General features: G+C 36.8%; 1 protein-coding gene across 1 annotated transcript in view; it reads left to right on the top strand.

Annotated features, from left to right (window-relative positions):
• Positions 1-19,554, top strand: part of plxna3 (plexin A3) — a 134,673-nt gene that overhangs the window by 84,930 nt on the left and 30,189 nt on the right. The window contains 7 exon segments of the mRNA XM_055166100.1: positions 1,455-1,578; positions 3,280-3,424; positions 5,091-5,190; positions 5,646-5,760; positions 10,709-10,909; positions 17,282-17,378; positions 17,574-17,764. Coding sequence (XP_055022075.1) covers positions 1,455-1,578; positions 3,280-3,424; positions 5,091-5,190; positions 5,646-5,760; positions 10,709-10,909; positions 17,282-17,378; positions 17,574-17,764 — 973 coding nt within the window.

Raw genomic sequence — 19,554 nt, 5'->3', positions numbered from 1 at the left:
AATCTGCATGTCACAATACATGAATTAAGTGTGAAGAAGAGACCACTTTAGAAAAGGGACCATATTTCATTTTAATTTGTGTCAAACTAGTCCATTATTAATAAGGATTTAACAATAACTGAAATATCGTGATATCGTATCGTCAAAGTTCTCATAATAATATCATGGACCATCACAATATACCGAATTACAAGTGTCTTTGCTTAAATTAAGAGTTATGGTGCAGCAATAGCTAAAAAAAAAAAAAAGAGGGAACTACATAGACCATGATCCTTTGCTCCGTTTCAGTGCAGACTACATGAAGAAATAACAGTTCTAAGCACTTTTAAATCTTAGTTCTTTGAATTAAGTCTTGTCAAGGCATTTTAAGAGGAAAAAGTTGCATATTAACAGTTTTGTTCGCAGCCTCCACAAAATATCGCAATAAATATCGTACCGTGAGATGTAAATCGTGAAAATATCACATCGAGAGATTTGGATATTGTTACATCCCTAATCATGAGCTTTCACATGATATCGCAATAAATATCATACCATGAGGTTCATACCGTGACGATATCGTATCGTGAGTCTTGGATATCGTTACGCCTCTATTTATTAACTAACATCACTTTAGAATGGGAAACATATTTATGAGCTTAATGACTTAATTCTACTCGTCCTGAACAACATGCTTATTACCAAAAGCTGATTAGAATCATAATTCATGAACAAAAATGGCTTAATATTACACTAATACGCAGTGATAAAGAGTGTATAAATAGGAAAGTGTTTGTAATACAACAATGCTGATTAGCAGGTAGTTAGATGTTAATAAGTGTGCCCTAGGTGTTACCGAATTTTGACTTATGAACTTAAAAATATACACATTTTAGTTTTCTCTTTTTATTTCAATATTACACATTACATTTAAAGCTGATTTTACAATGTTTGAAAATTAAAGGTGCATTATGTAACTTGTCTGATGGAGGCTTGTCTCCATGAATATATAATCTGCCAGCCAAATTACAAGTTAGATTTGTGGAGAGGCGACCTCACACACATTAAGAATGAATGTTTGTTTTATATATATATATTTTTGAGCACTTAAAACACTTGTATTTGAATAAATGCAGGTTAGTTTAATACCATACTTAAACAAAGCATTAACAGGTTGTGGACCCCCTCCAGAAAACTTACACAGTGCACCTTTTAAATAAGATTAGAAATGGAAAGTGGAAGCTTAAAAACAACATTCACAAAAAGGAAAACCTTGTTAGATTCAAAGGGGTTAATTCAAAGAGACAGTTTCAGAAAAATGTCCCTTGAGGCGCCATTATCCTTTCACCTTCTAAATATAAGCCTCAGGGGGTTTCAGGCTTTTAACAGTCCGCCCGGTAACAACAGGATGGAGGCGTCTGATTGGTGGAGACAGTTTTTAATCTCTTGTGATTTGTGTTGAATTTTCTCCGCAGGTGTTCAAGGCGAGAGTCATGTGACAAGTTTGAGGAGCCTCAGCATTTTAACACCCGACTGGACCAGTGTGTGGACATGTCTGTGTCTCCCAGCAACATGTCCGTCACATCTCCGCCCACTCAGGTAACTGCTCACCTGTCCACACCATTAATGTGGTAGTGTGGATAAGAACAGAACATAATAGGCTCTATTCATGCTTACATCACAAGCCAGGAAGACATTTGGAAACATGTGATTACAACTTCCGGCGGTAGTAAGTCTGACAAATCTAGGAAAAATTGGAAAATGTCCCAGTTTTCTTCATCTACATGTCATTGTAGCGTTCCCTTATGTTCGGCTAATCAACAATTACAGCCAACCTTAGTTTTCATCATTTCCCCACTGACACACAACTCCGGCTACGTCTACATGACAACGCTCATGAATTTATTTATTTTTTTTTCACGGGTTGAGGAAAATTCATGTCCACACACATGTCGGATCAATAAATATTCATGTCCAGACGACAACGGAGCAGTGAGTGAAAACGATGTAATACATATGCTACACCTATATGTGGTGCTGTTAACAATGATAATATTTAATAATGTATATCTCATCAGTTTTGTTTTTTTAAAATTATTTAAGGTAATTTAGCTGATTTTAGATGTATCTCAGAAATATAGCTGTTTTGTTTTGCAAAAGTTTAACATTTCATTTCACAAGTTTTCATTTTTTGGCCATAAGATTTGGATGAGAATTATTAGAATAACTTGGTCTCAAAATCCAACAGTTTGATTACTTGTGCGTAATCTTTGTTATTGATCCGTGTGCGTCATCTGCAGTGCGTGTTGTTAGCATTAGCGTTAGCAGTGTGTCTCGGTTGCTGGGCAACGGGATCGGCTCCGTAGGCTAAACCTGTCCCATTTCGGCAACGCGGAGGCTAGTTCGAGGGCTGCGACATCATCATTTTCTAAAAGCTCCGGTTTGCTTGTCCAACGACAACGCAATGCCGGCGTTCTCAGATTTCTCCACTTTGGAACCTGTTCTCAAAAAATGTTGTCATAGTCGATTGAGGGCGCAGAGATTTGGCGAAGACATGAGGGCGCCAATTTCAAGATGATTCCAAACAGCGCATACGAATGCCATCTTCATTTTCCCACTGATGATATTTACTACCATGGGTTTTATCACATTCGGTCGGCGAGCCCAGTGTTGGTAACTACATCGGAAGTTGTCATGACATATTTCCAAATGCAAAATTAAGAAACCGGAATCTCGTTCTTTGCTGTCACTGTTTTAAATGCCATTATCCATGTATTTGGACAATATCTGCCTTACTTCAGTACAGATATATTGTATAAGCAGCTCTGGAGGTCAAAATTAGTCTGCTGTGTGCTATTTGCACCTAATTATGAAGCTTTTTTTCTCCAATAATCAGTAAGTGCGTGTTTACATGCTAGTTTCAGTCATAAATTTATTATTAGAATGCATAAGGTAAATGAGGAATAACTTTGGACCACTGCAAAACAATGAACTAGTTTTGGTTTTCATGTCATCAGGGAGTTTTTTTCAATACCTCTATGTGGAAAAAAATACCTCAGTAGCACCAATATTCAGAATAGCACAGTAAATCTCCATCCGTATGCAATATTCTAAATACTCTGCTCAAGAGTGCATCATTCTAATCTGGTCCTCGTATACTTATTAATTACAGTTGGTTTAATCCTGGTTTAGTCAAGAATAATTCAGCTTCATACTCACAACACGCTCAGTTACCTCATTCATTTTCTCAGCACGAGCTCTTTGTTTCTTCTGTAATTAATGTTTTTCCTGCATTTTCAGTTGACGATCCGTGTGCAGAACGTCCCTGCCCTCTCGGGGGGCGTGTCCTGCGTGTTCGACGACATCACTGAAACCCCCGGTGACGTCACAGCTCGACTCGTCACCTGCATGTCCCCGTCTCTCAGGGACCTCTCCCAGCAGTACGGTAAGAGAGTCTGTAAACAAATGCTCAGACAGTGGTGTTCATACAGTGTAATGAGAGGAGGCGGGTTACTCTTAAATCTGCGTGTTCAAATCCAAATCCACTTTGTTTTATTTATTATTTATCACATTTTACAAACAAAAGCTTTTCCAAAATGCTGAATAGAGATCATAAAAAACCCACATTTGATCATACCAGTTCTAATGTAAGATAATTTAAGTAATTTATCCTCCATGTATACATCGCTCAGTTTAACACTGACTCACAAAAGCTATATTTACACCATGATCTTCTCTTGGCATACCATTGGCATACCACTATCTAAATTGTGGCATATTGCTGTCTAATTGGTGCCTACTGGCCTTCATATTCTCACCACACTTGCTTTATAAACCTTCTCCTTTAGAAGCAGAGTCACAGGGCTTGAACACTCAAAGATCATACTGTGTTCACTTTTGAAATCATACTATGTCCCCCTGAGCCCGTGTTATTGACTGTAAATAAACTTCTCCTGCTTAAGACATCCAGTTGGTCTCCAGCCTTTTACCTACATCCTTTCTTGGACAAGCTGAAAACTTGTACAGCACCTTAAACAATAAAACCGGTTTAAAATCAAATAAAAGCAAGACCCTAAAATCATAAAATGGCAATAAATACGTAAAATAAATAAAAACTAAATGAAAAGACACAGTAGTTGCTGTAGTTGGATGAATATAGGATAATGAAACTTGTTACTAATACACATGACCACTTTCAATATTTGGTAACACTTTATAATAACTACACCTTATTTAGCCTTAATAAAGCATGAACAAAGACTTAATTAATAATGATTCATGCTTAGTAACTACTTAATTACTACCTTAATTAGCACTTGCACTTAATTTGCCTGTGCTGTAAATAGTTACTCATAATTATTTCATACTTAATTACTCATGGACTAACCATTTGAGCATTTATTAATCATTATTAAGCTATGAGAGAATGATTTACTAATAATGCAATGCAATGATAATTCAGGCAGCTGTTATCTGTTAGTTAAGTCTTTTTGAGAGCTTTTCTAAAGTGAAGACTAATTTATCCTTTATTAAGCATTTACTAAGCCTGAATCATTATTAATTAAGTCTTTGTTCATGCTTTATTAAGGCTAAATAATGTGTAGTTATTATAAAGTGTTACCCAATATTTTATTTTCTTATTATTATTTTGTTTATTTGTATGTATGTGTTTGCTCTCATGAAATGCCGTATTATAATTCATAAACTAGAATATAGACTCCTGCTTTATTCTGACACGTAGACTGTCTAAAGAAAAAAAAAAAGAAGAAACTATAGTGTTCGGTTCCAGTCAAATGAAGCTCATGAGGCTGGCGGTTATAGGAGCGAATATTGAAATTTATTTACAAAGTTTAGCTAAATAAAAACACCAGGATCATGTAGATACGAACATTTCAAGACCAAAATGACGAGACTCTCTGCAGAATTTACAGAGAGACGGGCGATGTTTTCTAAATACAAAGTCAATTGAAGCTGCTCACTTCAGTTTTTTCTAAATTTCCAATAATCTGACATATTCTCTCTCTTGCTGTTGTGTTTAGGAGCCAAGTATGTTTATATATTGTGTACTGTGTGTATAAATATTCTAATACCTTTATCTCTGGTGCTTTCAGGAGAGAAGCGAGTGGTGAAGCTCAGCCTGAGATCCACAGAAACTGGACTCAAGTTTATCTCCACAGACTTCATCTACTACAACTGCTCCGTACTCAACTCGTAAGTACTCCTTTCATCCAATACTGCTACTACAAATACTTAAAGGTCCTATTACATTACATTTGTACATCTGTGTTTCTCTCAGGATCTTAAAACTCTTAATTCTGTCACTTGACGTCATTCTGTAAAAATCCAGAAAGTGCTCGTCTGTGTTTTTAAAGCCCGTAAAATTTCACCAGGCTCGTCATTTCAGCTCTCAAATTCCCTTCTCTACGCAGCAAACCAACAGCTGTTTTAGCCTCTACACTAACACTTTAATTTTCAGTGCACAAATAGAGTTCTTGTGCCCTCTGCTGGCAAAATTTGTGTTTTTGTAAAAGTAAAGCTGTGCTAAAAGTACCTGCTAAAATAACCTGTACGTGTCTGAAAGGGTACGTTTAAGGCTTTAGTAGATTGTATGTTTAAAATAAAGTCTTAGTGCTCTGTTTTTGTGTTTTTTTTGTGTGTTTTTACAGATGTACTTCGTGTGTGAGCAGTGAGTTCCCGTGTCACTGGTGTAAATATCGGCACATCTGCACCAATAACCTGCAGGACTGTTCGTTCCAGGAGGGGCGGGTCAGCAGTATGGAGGTAAAGAAACTGTTATTCTACCTTAATATCTGTGTTGGAGGGTCTGCTACTTGAATATTCCACAGTAGGGCATTAAACAGAATAACCTGCCTTGCATTTGTTCAGTTATAGGTGTTTTATAGCTCAAAAATACCTTGGAAAAACATGAATTCTTACCATGTTCTCTGTAGATCTGACCATTAACGTGTCTCCATTGTGATATCCATGTTTATTTTCATACTGTGAAATAATCAAGGCAAAGCCGTAACATCTCCATGGAGACAAGCAGGTTACACAGTGCACCGTTAGAGCAGACCTACCATGCAAAATCATGATTTCAAAGCTTTTAACGTGTTATAGTTGTTTCGCCTTCTCATTTACTCTATTAAAGTTGTTTGTTTTTTTTGGAGTGATTTGTGCATGTTTGAGTCATTTTTATTCTTGAAAGACTTATTTTCAAAGCGCCATATTACCGATCAGTCCCTGTTTTCACCACCCACTAACAGCTTTCTTCAATTTTATTTTCTTAATCAGTGATAAGTGGAGGATTTGGTAGTGTTGCAAAGTCATTTAGATACAAACCCCCCCCCCCCAAAAAAAAATCAGCTGTTTTTTAGTATGATGTGCAGCTATCCATAGGAGGGGCCGACAGCTACATGGCTCTTTTGTTGTCCTGACGTTTACAGCGATGTCAGCTCCCATTGGGTTCCACGGTTTTCTAACACGGAACTGAGCAGACTTCTGTCTTTTATGGAGTTTTTTTAGATGAATATTGCAATTTAAAATGCTTAAACTATTACATAATGATCCATGGTTGTCACAGGCACGGATCTTCCCCCTTCTTTTCTCCATGTAAATGTTAATGCTTTGTCTTGAATGCTTCACAATATAAAACTTATCTGTTACAAGGCAGACAAGCAGGTTACAGTACTACGCTACATTACAAGTCAGATCTCTGAAGAGTCACCCCATTCACAGATGGAATTGCTGTATTTTTGAGCAATACAAACATCCGTAATGAATAAATGCTAAATGGCTGTTTAATTAGCCAGGCTGGTGCTGCCTAGTGCCTCCGCGCAATTTAATTTCTCTCCAGCGACTAGATCAGGAATCAGAATACACTAGATGGTTTGCAAGAACCCTGGAAGTTGTAGACCGTGCAGCAGCCAATCAGCGAAAGAGCTGTGAAGCCATGACGTCAAACTCAAGTGCCTGTCTGGGTCCCTTTTGTGGTACAGCACAACAGTAAACAAAACGGTTGAGATGGATGTAGACGAAGACAGACATTCTGTGTTGGCAATGATGATTTAAAGCTGGAACAAAGAGAATGTTTGGTGAATTTTATCAAGGGGAAAGACATTATTGCCCTTCTTCCTACGGGATTTGGCGCACTACATACGTCACAACTAAATAGCAGCAATTGGTTAAATAAAAAAGTACCCGTCTACTGTCTAGCGAACGGAATTTAATGCTGCGAGATCAGACGGTTTCCACAAATTGAAACTGGCTGATGAACCAGGCTAATGTTTAATGTCATGCCATGGAACATTCACAGTGCACCGTTAAGCACTGTGAATGTTCATGCCATGTCCTAAGAGCCTAAAAGACCTCACTCTGGTGCTACAGTACTTTAGGTTAAGTAAATGTATTCTTGTAAAAACAGTGATTTGGTTCAGAGTCAGAGGGGAGGGCTCTGGCTCAGTTCAAGTGCTGTTTTGATAAATGAGTTCAAATGAGACTTGGGCCTGACTCATTATAATGATTCTAAGCATCACTTTCTCGCTCTTGTATTCCTTTTAATTAGAGTAATTATCTGTAATGACTGTGATCAGCCTCTTCACCAATTAACACTCTATTTAGGCCCTATTTCAGCTACAGCCAATCACAAAATAGAGGGATACTGTAGGATCCAACCAGAGATTGACTCACAGCCAATCAAAAGGCAGGATTTCCAGCTAATCACAGAGCAGATACTTGAGCCTGTTCTGAAAGCAGTACTGTGGCCAAAAATAAAAATTATGTTAATAGTTATTAGTTATTGATGCTATTTAATATTTTCTTCCCCATAAAATCAATTACAAGTCCTGTATTACACAAAATTGACTCTTGTGAGCTTTATAATGTTGTTACCTCCTCGAAAACATACCTGGAGTTGTGTTTTGTTTCATTCGTGCATGTTTGAGTGACACTTTATTATTATTCTGTCTACATCTCGAAAGCTCAAAATGCACTGTTCCACTTTGTGATGTCATGAAGGGGTAGATTTTCAAGTTAACAGCCTCTCTTACCTTTACTTCAGTAGGGATTGTCAGTTCCAGAGCTGAAATTATCCAGATGATTCGATTGAAGGTGTATGGAGTTTAAAAACACAATGGAGCACTTCTTTGTTACCACATGACATCACAAGGTGTAACAGAGTGTTTTCTGTTTGAGAGAAGCTTATATATGCAGGATTTGTGTGTTAAACATGTGAATGAAACAAAACAAAACTCCAGGTCTGTTTGTGATGAGGAAACATTATAACATAGATTGGAAAATTGTTTAATATGTGCCTTTAAAGAGACAGTTCGGAATTTTGGACATAGGGCCTCTTTTCCTAGTGAGCCAGAGTGTTGGAGACGTGTGGAGACACTTTTTAAAATATTCCATCCAGTCCTTGTATTTGCAGAGGTCGCTGGTGCTAGACTAGTGCATGTCAATGGTCATAGTTATCCTGCCACTAAAAACAGTCTTACCCACTCCACAAAAAACCCGAAGCAAATCTGTTATTACACCAGACTGTCGATGTAAATGTCTGTGTTGATAGAATAATGTTTGAAATAAAAGTAACCTTGCACCGCATGAATCGTCGCATGTTGAGGGACTATTTTCTCATATATCAGTCCGCCGCTGCCAAACTTTCTGTCGGGAAGTACAACTCACTCCTGCTGCTCAGACATAAATCCTTCAAATACAAAGTTGGTTTTACTTCTAAAATTATTCTATCGACACGGACATTTACATTGACAGTCTGGTGTAATAATAGATTTACTTCGGGTGTTTTGTGGAGTGAGTAAGACTGTTTTTAGTGGCAGGATAACTATGACCATTGACATGCACTAGTCTAGCACCAGTGACCTCTGCAAATACAAGGACTGGATGGAATATTTAAAAAGTGTCTCCACACGTCTCCAACACTCTGACTCACTAGGAAATGAGGTCCTATGTCCAAAATTCCTGACCGTCCCTATAACGGTCAGATAAAGTGAAACATGAACTGATTTATTAGTCTAGTATCTGCTCTTCCTGTAGGAGCCATGCAAATCCTAAATTAATCGAATCATTTTATGAAATCGTGCCGGAGAGTGATTCATTGAGGAGATTTTCAGAGAGTCCCTGAACGCGTTATGTGGCCTTCACTGACTGTAGTAAACAGCAGTTCAATGAAATGTGAGATGAGTGACCTTCGTGTGTTTCTATAAAAAACAGTTTATACTGGAAAAAAAACAAAACAAAACTCAAACGCTCAGAAGGACCAGGGCCAGAGACCCAATCAAAATGAAATCTAGTTTCACTTTACAATAAATTATAGTACAGCTTTTTCAGTTTATGGAAATTCATGTGACAAAAATAATGCATTAAAGGGCCCATTTTGTGCTATTTTCTGGTCTATGTTATAATTTTTCCTCATCACAAACAGCCCTGGAGTTGTGTTTTGTTTCAGTCACACACGTTTAACACGAAAACTGCAAATTTAGACCATGTACATTTCTCAAACTAAAAGCACTTTGTTCCACCTTGTGATGTCATAGTAATACAGGAAGTGCTCCACTGTGTTTTTAAACGCTATACACATTCATTAGAATCTTTTGGATGATTTCAGCCATTTTCCCGATGTCCAGTATCTACCAAATAAAAAGTAAAATGTAGTTGTTAACTTGAAAACAACAGCTTCATGACGTCTCAAGGTAGAACAGAGCATTTTGAGCTTTGGAGATGTAGACAGACTAATAATAAAAGTTATCGTGTTTCCGGAGTAGAAGTGGCACCAGCCCAAAAAAAATGCATAATGAAGAAGAAAAAAACAGGCTAAATATGTGTCTGGCATGTTACGATATCCAGATCTCACGGTACAAATTATTTCCATCATAATCCCAAGAGTTCAAGTAAAAACATATTTTTTCATGTTGTCTTCACTGAAATGAATCATGGGATATGTAGTTTCTGATGTTTATTAGCTATTGGAACTATAAAACCATGCATTTAAGCAAAGGAACTTGTAATTCGATATGTTGTGACAGCCCAAGATATTATTGTGAGACTTTTGACGATACGATATCACGATATTTCGGTTATTGTTACATCCCTATTATTCAGATAACTATAGTATAAACAACAAAACAGAACAAGTTTACCAAACTCTCCATCTCACTCCAAATCACTAAATCCATTGAATTCTTCATCCTCGGTGTCACTTCTGAGCAACTCCATCAGCTCTAGCTAAATCTAGTTTTGAGCCCGCGATTAGCTTTTTTGTTTTTTTCATTGCATTTAGAGTATCCTCCGCTTTCCGCAAGTCCCTCTCAAGTTTATCTTTCTTTCTGCTGCTTGATTACCATTTTCAGATGCATATTTCACTACTTGCAGCCTGTAATCTGCAGAATATGATTAACAGTTTATTGCCATGTGATAAAATGTGAAATTATATATTTAAATATATATGTCACACCTGAGTATAAGTCACAGGACCCCCCCAAATCATGAAAAAAGTGCGACTTGTACTCCGAAAAATACGGTACTCAAAAATGTGTGAATGAAACAAAACACAATTCAAGGTTTGACGAGTTCTAACAAAACTCACAAGTCATTTTGTGTAATATAGAACCTTTTAAATAGTATACAAAATATGAAGACAATATGTGACAAAGCCATTCATAAAATGTCAGGAAATAAAGTTTGTAGTTCTAACATTTTCTAATCTTTTGTCCAGGGCTGTCCTCAGATCCTTCCAGCGGGCGACATCTTGGTGGCAGCAGGAATGGTGCGTCCGATCACTCTGAAAGCCCGTAACCTGCCCCAGCCTCAGTCCGGACAGAAGAACTACGAGTGCGTGTTCCACATCCAGGGCCGAGTCCAGAGGATCCCCGCTGTGAGGTTCAACTCCTCCTGCATCCAGTGCCAGAACACATCGGTGAGTGACGACTACAGCTCCCACAATGCAACAGTTTCCAGTTTTCACATGTTCGAGTTCTAGTGTTTTATTTGCTTTCTCAGTTCCTATCCAATATTTAGACTGTTGCTGTTTTCGATAACCAATATTTGTTAATACTGCTAATTTTAGCTTTTAAAATTCATAGCAAGGCCCACAAATGTATCTTAATTTGAAGGAAATAAATTTTGTTATATGAAAAGTGAAAAGTTAATCTATCGGGATATAAAATAACTCTCTCTGGGAATGTGGAAATGACACATGGACACACAGTGGGACATCACCAAAAAAATATCTGTATCAGTAGCAAATATCAGTATCACCCAGTACTGATATCAGAAAAAAAATTGATATCCAGCGATACCAATACTGGAATCAATATGTCACCAATCCTTAATAAAGCTTAAAGGGCTCATATTTTTTGATCTGTTTTAATGTTTCCAAAACATACCTGGAGATTTGTTTTGTTTCATTCACACATGTTTAACACACAAAATGAAGATTTTTTTTTTTACATATTTAGGCTGAGTCCTTCTTTCAAACAGAAAACGGTCTGTTCTACCTTGTGATGTCATGTGGTGATGCAGGAAGTGCTCCACTGTGTATATTTATTGCCTTTTAGTTTAAACAAAATAAAGACAATAATAACAATATAGGCAATACAAACAAAACAAACATTGGCCCATTCATATATTAGACACAGATATACTCATTTCAAAATGTAAATACCCCAGTCATAATATCTGAAATCTCAAGTCCAGTATACATCGAAAAAGATTCCCAAGTCTTTTTTAAAAAATATTGTCCTTATGATGAAGCCAGCACGTCAGGTAATCGAAAGAAATAAAACCAAGAACCGTATGCTGTCATTGAGTTTTAGAGGGAGTCTGGTCAGACATCCAATTCACTAGTAGACTTTTTCTAGCACAAAAAGCCAGTATCCCGTAGAGTTTTCTATTATACTTGTCCTTCACAGTGGGGTCAGTTACACCAAGCAGTAGGAATAAAGGATTATTAGTCCAATTTGCAGACAGAATTTTTTGTATTTCTTGTCCAATCATTTGCCAGAATTGTTGTACTCCATTGTATTTTTAAACTCCGTACACCTTCACTTGAATCATTTGAATGATTTCTGCCCTGGAATTGCCAGAACAATCGTTTTGGACCGAAAATTGCAATCTCAGACAACATGATTTTGGGAGCATCAAAGCCGCATTTTTTGCAGTGCTCCTAAAGCCCAATTTTAAGGGCGAAGTTTAGTTCTGCGTCGACTTAGCACACAGTCGCCATCGTTTTTGATTTATGGGTCTGCCTTGAGGTCTATGCACCACGAAGTAATTCACCACCACAACGTTAGGAGGCCAGGATTTAAACCTTGCGTTCATGTAAAGTTTAACATGAACCATCTCCAATGCGATAGAAGCACAGAACAGACTCACCATCATCAGCACATCCTCTGTCACAGAAAGGACACTCATAATCCACTGAGTCATGTCCTTTAGTCCGACAGAAGCTGACACATCAGTGGCACATGATGTGAGCTGTTTTTTAGCGCTTATAGTTTGTGCAAATTACCCATGTGGTAATTTACGTTTTACAGAAACAAAATTATGTTTTGTTTCTGTAAAATGTAAACAAATGCAAGTGCAATCGATCCAGTGTCAAATCATCGGTGCAGGACTCTGGTATGATGTAAGTTTCTGTGATGTTTGCAAATGTTCAAGTGCACTCGAAATCGCAATATCTGCCAGAAAAATCGCAATTAATTTTTTTCTTAAACTCATTCAGCCCTAGTCTCCGCTGAACAAGAGGTAAAATGTAGCTTTTAATGTCAAAACTTCCACTACATGACATCACAAGGTGGAACAGAGCATTTTGTTCTTTGCAGATGGAGAGAGGGTTACTTAAACATGTGTGAATGAAACAAAACACAACTCCAGGTCTGTTTTCGAGAAGGTATCAACATTATAACTTGACTTTTAGCTCACAAGTGTAAATTTTGCGTAATATAGAAGCTTTAACAACAAAACACCTCAACTAGGAAGAGCCAGGTGAGGTCCGGGTTTAAACTACATTTCCCAGAAGCCACTTTTCATTTTAGATTGCAGCCTCCTGACCTTGAGCTAATATCCTTTACAACGTCTGAATGACATCAGTGAAACGAACCTTCAGATGTTTGACCCCGTGAACCGTGAGCGTGCCGTTACCATATCGCCGAGGTCGTGTCCTGTCAATCAACTCCGCGACCTCCTCGGGGTCAGGGTCAAAGGTCACAGACGGGGTCGATATCACAGACAGGAATTCGATCAGAGACGGATTAATGTTGCTCCAAGAGAAAGAGATGTACTGCATTTTAAAGAGCAAAGCTGAAATCAAGTCTTTTGAAGGGAGGGGAAGGGTTAACATATAAATGGCCTCAACAGTGCACTCGCTTTAGGCCTGATTTTATTCAATTCTGTTTTATTTTATTTATAAAGCACATTTAAAACAACTTAAGATGACCAAAGTGCTTCACATAAAGCCAACAAAAACTGATATATTTGTACAATCAATGGAGTAATGAGAACACTTAGTTGCTAGGGAGGTAACAATAACCAAAATATCGTGATATTGTATCGTCAAAAGTCTCATGGTTTTATAGAAGTAACAGCTTAAAAACATCGGGAACTACATATCCCATGATTCATTTCAGTGCAGACAACATGAAGAAATATGTTTTTTCCTTGAATTCTTGGGATTATGATGGAAATAATTCACACCAAAATCTTGTCAAGGTATAATAAAGCAAAAAACTGTCCCATCTACAAGTATATCAGCCTCTCCAAAATATCGCAATAAATATCGTACCATGAGATGCATGCCGTGATAATATCATACCGAGAGATTTGGATATCATTACATCCCCATTAGTTGCAGTAAAAGTTTGCTTAAGATACCTGTGTTAAGGCAAAAAATTATGAAAAAAAACTATGGAGCCCATTCGATTCTTGGACTGAACCAAGACCCCCTGTGTTTTATCCATTTTCCACCAAAAGACTTGGTCCAGACCTTACACTAGACTGGTCACAATATACAGTATCGACTCATTATTCACTTTATATTAGATGAAACAATAATTTTTCGGGATCAATATTTATATCATACATCCATCACACATTGCACTTTTTTCTTTACTATACTAGTGGGAATTTTTTGTTATTTTTTCTGCAATATAATCAGATTTGAGCTGTGGAACAGTGAATCATGAACTAAAACTTTACAATTTAATTTCTAAATTGTGGCATTCTGCTATTTAGATATTAGTTAACATTTTTGAACCATTTTGTATATTTAGGGCACTTTGTTGTAAAAAATTCTGCTTAATGGTTTGGGTTCAATCTTATCATCTATATCAGACATGTCAATCTCAGGTCCGGGGCCCAAATTTGGCCGGCAATATAGTTATATTTGGCCCAGGAGATCATATCAAATATGTATTACAGCTGGCGCACCGGCTTCATACAAGCTATAGAGACATTATTTATTTAAAATTGAGTTATTATTTTATATTATGTTTGTTCTGGATTCAATGTTTAGGCAAAACTATTAATAACATGTATTTTAATTAGAAAAACTTTAACATTACATATCTTGAAAGAAGAGAAAACATGCGGATGTTGTTGAAAATTTTCAATAAATATTTAGTTTGGCCCCTGACTTAAAGCCAGATTTTAATTTTGGCCCTCTGTGAATTTGAGTTTGACACCCCTGGTCTATATTTACTTCAGCTATATATCACACTTCAAAATTTTCATGACTTGTTATATTAACATCTCTGAAAAGATGTCAGTATAACAAATCATGTCTATATCCGTTTAAGTTTCGAAACACTGTAAAAAAATATCATACTCTGTTATAAGCTTAAGAACAGAGACTGGGTGAGTGCGTTTTCAGGAGGTAATGTGGATCTTGATAAATAAAACCAAACTAAACTAACCATGGCCCTAAAGGTACAAACACAGCTCATAATCGTCCATCTGGTCCATCTGCTTCAGTGTCCAGAGAGCTCAATTCACAAGCCATTATACTGCCAGTGTTTAGTTAAAAAGATACAGGCTTGTTTCCTTGTGCATAAAAATTTACAAACACCAATAATCCACTTGTTTTTTATGATTTAAGGGTCAGTTTTGTGTAATTAAACTGGTAAAATAAAACAAGATTTAAGCCAGTAACAGTGCCTGCAGTTATTTACAGTTCACCCACAGCTCTGGAGTTAATTATGGTCATTATAACATCAGCTTTATTTTGTTAAGTTGTTTTCTTAATTGTAAATAAAAGGTCCCTGTGTGTAAATGGGTCCTGTGTTTTGATACTTTGGGGTGAGATCACGTTGTGGGGGGTTCTACATGCATCTCTATGGTAAAACAATGCACCTTACTGTTAAAAATCAAACCCCTGAACAGGATTATGAACGCTCGTACTGGTACAAGCTCCTGAAAATATTTTGTTTGAGTTTCAGACTAGGGATCCAACTTTTTCAGTTCCAATACCAATTCCGATACTATGGCTTTAAGTATCTGCTGATTGTATTGATATGAATTAATACCAGGGCAGAGATGGAAAACATTATTTATTTCCTGAAAACAAAAACAAAATGAAACAAAACTATTCCAAATGTGTCATGTAGCCGTTATTTATTTTTTAGTAACTGCACAACAACTTTCTTTCAACAAAGTTCTTTCTGGGAAACTATGACCAGTAAATAGAGCTGGGTATCATTAAGAAGCTGCTGATATGATACATATCTCGATACATAGGCCACAATATGATGCATATCTCGATACATAGGCCATGATACCATGCATATCTCGATACATAGGCCATGATACCATACATATCTCATACACAGAGCTTTCCATTCAATTCGATCAATTTCGATACCGTTCAATAAAAAAATAATAGCTAAATCATTCATTCATTCATATGAAACACAAACATTTTAATCATCAAAACAGTGAAAATGTCAAATGTGTTGCATAAACAAGTTTCATTCCACTAAACAAACAACAAAACTGTAACTGTGGAACAAAATAATTTTGTAAAATTTACCGAAAAATACTCTGCACACCCCTACCAGTAAATAGTATAAATTTCCAGTATCGCTACCAATAGTTAATACCAGTATTGGTATCTGCATCCCTAATTATGTCACTATGGTAACTGCTGAACTTTCCACAATAGACATTCAGGCAGAATCCCTGCATGATTTCACTGTTTCTGTCACTGTTTTTTCTGTATTTTTCAACTTGTATGCCAATCAAGGATCCGTTTCTGAAGAAAACGGTGATAAATATTTATAAACTGTGCCATGTTCTACTTGTAATAATCAGGAAAACATGAAATCCTGTTATATGCACTTTAGTTGAGTATCAGGGCAGTTACACAATGCGGTTTACATTCAGCTTTTCAGTCAATCACGTCATCCTGTAGCCTGGTTTTACAGCTGCTTAAAGTGAGAATCAGACCAGAAGAGAAGAGTTTTTCCTTAATAATAATAATAATAAATAAATAAATAAATAGTTTGTTGTTGGTGTGTTGTTGCCGATCGCCTCATTCACCTTTCAGTCCAAAATCAAAAGATCCCAGACGGTGTGTGAGATACGATCTCGAGCGGCTCCGTCCGGCTCTAATGTGCGTCTGTGAAGTGAGGGTTTCCGGGCACTGCTGACCCCATGGCGACAGGCCCCAGCGTCTCCGTGGTAACGCTGGCCTCACCTCCATAGCGACGGGGCCTGGTCTCCACGGTGACGGGTCCAGCTCCAGTCTCGGCTCTGCGGGAAACTCACTCCGGACTCATTAGACCGAACAGACTCGCTGCTTTCACATGAATGAGCCCGACTATAGGCCCTCATGTAAAAAATGCATAAATGTCATTAAACGTATGGAACACAAAGAATGGGGCACTTAAATAAAAAAATAAAAAAAAAGAAAATTAAATAAAATAAATAAAGATAAATACTTTGTCAAAGCCTTTTTTTTTTTTTTTTTTTTTTTTTTGTAAGTACATGTTAATATTAAATGAAATGGCATAAAAAAATGCATGGCACAGAAAGAATGGATCACTTGTATAAAAAATAAATAACATAAAATAATATAAAAATAATTCAAAAAGAGAAAACTTTTTTTTTATGCGTAAATATACAAATGTTATAAAATGTCATGAAAGTGTATAGACTACAATGGGTCACAAAAAAAATTAATAAAAAAAAAATCAAACCAAACAATTTTTAATTTTTTTTTTTATTTTTAATTTTTTAAAATCTTGTTGTAAATACGTAAACATTTCTTAATAATCCTTATTTATTTGCGTTTCAGTACTGGTATGAAGGAGATGAAGTGGGGGACCTCCCTGTGGACTTCTCCATTGTGTGGGACGGAGACTTCTTTATCGACAAACCTGTCTCAATGAAAGGTACTTCTGGATTTACTGTTATCGATTAGAGCGCCCCCTACATTTGATTTGAAGGTGGTACATGGAGACAATTGTGACTGATAAAGAAAGATAAATATAATAATAAATTGTGCCTTGCTTTATAACTATTAGCACAGTTAAATTTCAATTATGTTGCTTGAATCTTATGATATTTGATATTTTCTTGCGTTTTAGCCCTGCTGTACAAGTGTGAGGCACAGAGGAGCAGCTGTGGGCAGTGTCTCAGAGCGCCCCCTGCCTTTGAGTGCGGGTGGTGCATGGATACCAGGAAATGCCTTCTGAAGCAGCACTGTCTTTCTCCTGAGCTCAACTGGATGCACCACGGACGACACAATCTACGCTGCAGTCACCCGCGCATCAGCCGGGTAAGAGAAAAGATATACATAAAAAAAATAAAAATAAATTTAAAAAAAAACATGCAGAATTTGTTTTTATTAAAGGGCCCATATTACACAATTTTCAGATCGATGTTGTAATGTTTCCTTATCACAAACATACTCGCAGTTGTGTTGTTTCATTCACACATTTTTAACACACAAAAGAGTTCTTCTTTTAAACAGAAAACACTCCGTTCTAATTTGTGATGTCGTGTGATACAGGAAGTGCTCTACTGTGTTTTTAAACTTCATACACCTTCAGTAGAATCATTTGGTTAATTTTCAGGCCAGGATTTGACGATCTCTACTGAACTAAAGGTAAAAGAAGACTACCACTTCATGACATCACATGGTGGAATAGAGCATTTTGAGCTTTGGAGATGTAAACAGACTAATAATAAAGGATTACTCAAACATGTGAATGAAACAAAACACAACTCCAGGTCTGTTTTTGAGGCGGTAACAACATTGTAACACTGTTTAACACTCACAAGAGCCAATTTTGCGTGATATTGGACCTTTAAATGGATGTCAGTGTGAAAAAATTTTAGAATTTTTTGCTTTGGGACATTTATTGAGAAACTACTTAAACTCCTATCACATAATTACACATCTTACAAAATCAGTTTAGAATGTATTGGACTGTATCAATACTTTCTAATATTTAAAAAGCAATATATCAAGAACACATATTTTGGGTCGTTTTGTGTTTTGAAGATGCACTATGTAACATTTCTAGTGGAGGTTCCACCACCTGCTTGTCTCCATGGAAATATTGCTGCTTTGTCTAGAATGTTCCACAGTATAGATCAAACCTATATATCCCAAGAGAGACGAGCAGGTTACAGCACTACACGACATTACAGTTCAGATCTGTGGAGAGTTGCTCCTATTCACAGAAGGAATTATTGTAGTTTTGAGCAATAGAAACCCCCGTAATTAATAAATGCTAGATGTATATGTATTTAAAGTCATACCATGGAATATTCCAGAGAAAGCAATAATATCTGACAAGTAGGTACTGGACCTTCCACCAGAAAAGTTGCACAGTGCACCTTTAAAACACATACTTTGTGATTATACTTGATTTGTTTTTGTTATTGTGATGAGCCCAGATCTTATTTGTATGCTCATCGCAGCACATTTTTCATTTCCAATTTCTGAAGAATTCTTGTGAGTCACTAAATTGAATTGCTGAAGGAGACGCATGGGAAAAATGTATTTAAAAAGGTTAATAATGGAAGATATTGTTTAAACACCCTCAGAACCTCAAACAAATAATCACATTTGCCTTTGGTGTAATGCAGTTCCCAGTTTATTGATAGGATAGTCTTGGTTTAGGCCAAGTTTAGTCCTGGTTTAGTCTCACTTTGTTGGTAAATTAATCCTGGTTTAACCTTAATATATTTAGTCCTAGTTTAGTCCTGGTTTAGCTTTAGTTTATTTAGCCCTGGTTTAGCACTAGTTAATTTAGTCCCAGTTTATTGGTAAGTTAGTCTTGGTTTAGCCCTGGTTTATTTATATCTGGTTTAGCCTTAGTTTAGCTCTGGCTTAGTCCTGGTTTAGTCCTGGTTTAGTCCTGGTTTAGCCCTGGTTTATTCCTGTTTGGCCCTTTTATTTAGCCCTAGTTTAGTTCTGGTCTAGCCCTAGGTTATTTAGTTATTTAGTCCTGGTGTAGTCCTGGTGCAGTCCTGGTGTAGCCCTAAATTGATTTAGCCCTGGTGTAGTCCTGGTTTAGCCCTAGTTAATTTAGTCCTGGTTTAGCCCTAGTTTAGCCC

Source organism: Boleophthalmus pectinirostris, unplaced genomic scaffold (genome assembly GCF_026225935.1).
Source record: "Boleophthalmus pectinirostris isolate CB_2022bp ecotype Guang Dong unplaced genomic scaffold, ASM2622593v1 HiC_scaffold_8, whole genome shotgun sequence".
In the NCBI taxonomy this organism is placed as follows: Eukaryota; Metazoa; Chordata; class Actinopteri; order Gobiiformes; family Gobiidae; genus Boleophthalmus; species Boleophthalmus pectinirostris.
Note: the sequence above shows the minus strand (reverse complement) of the source record. Positions and strands in the feature narration are given on the sequence as shown.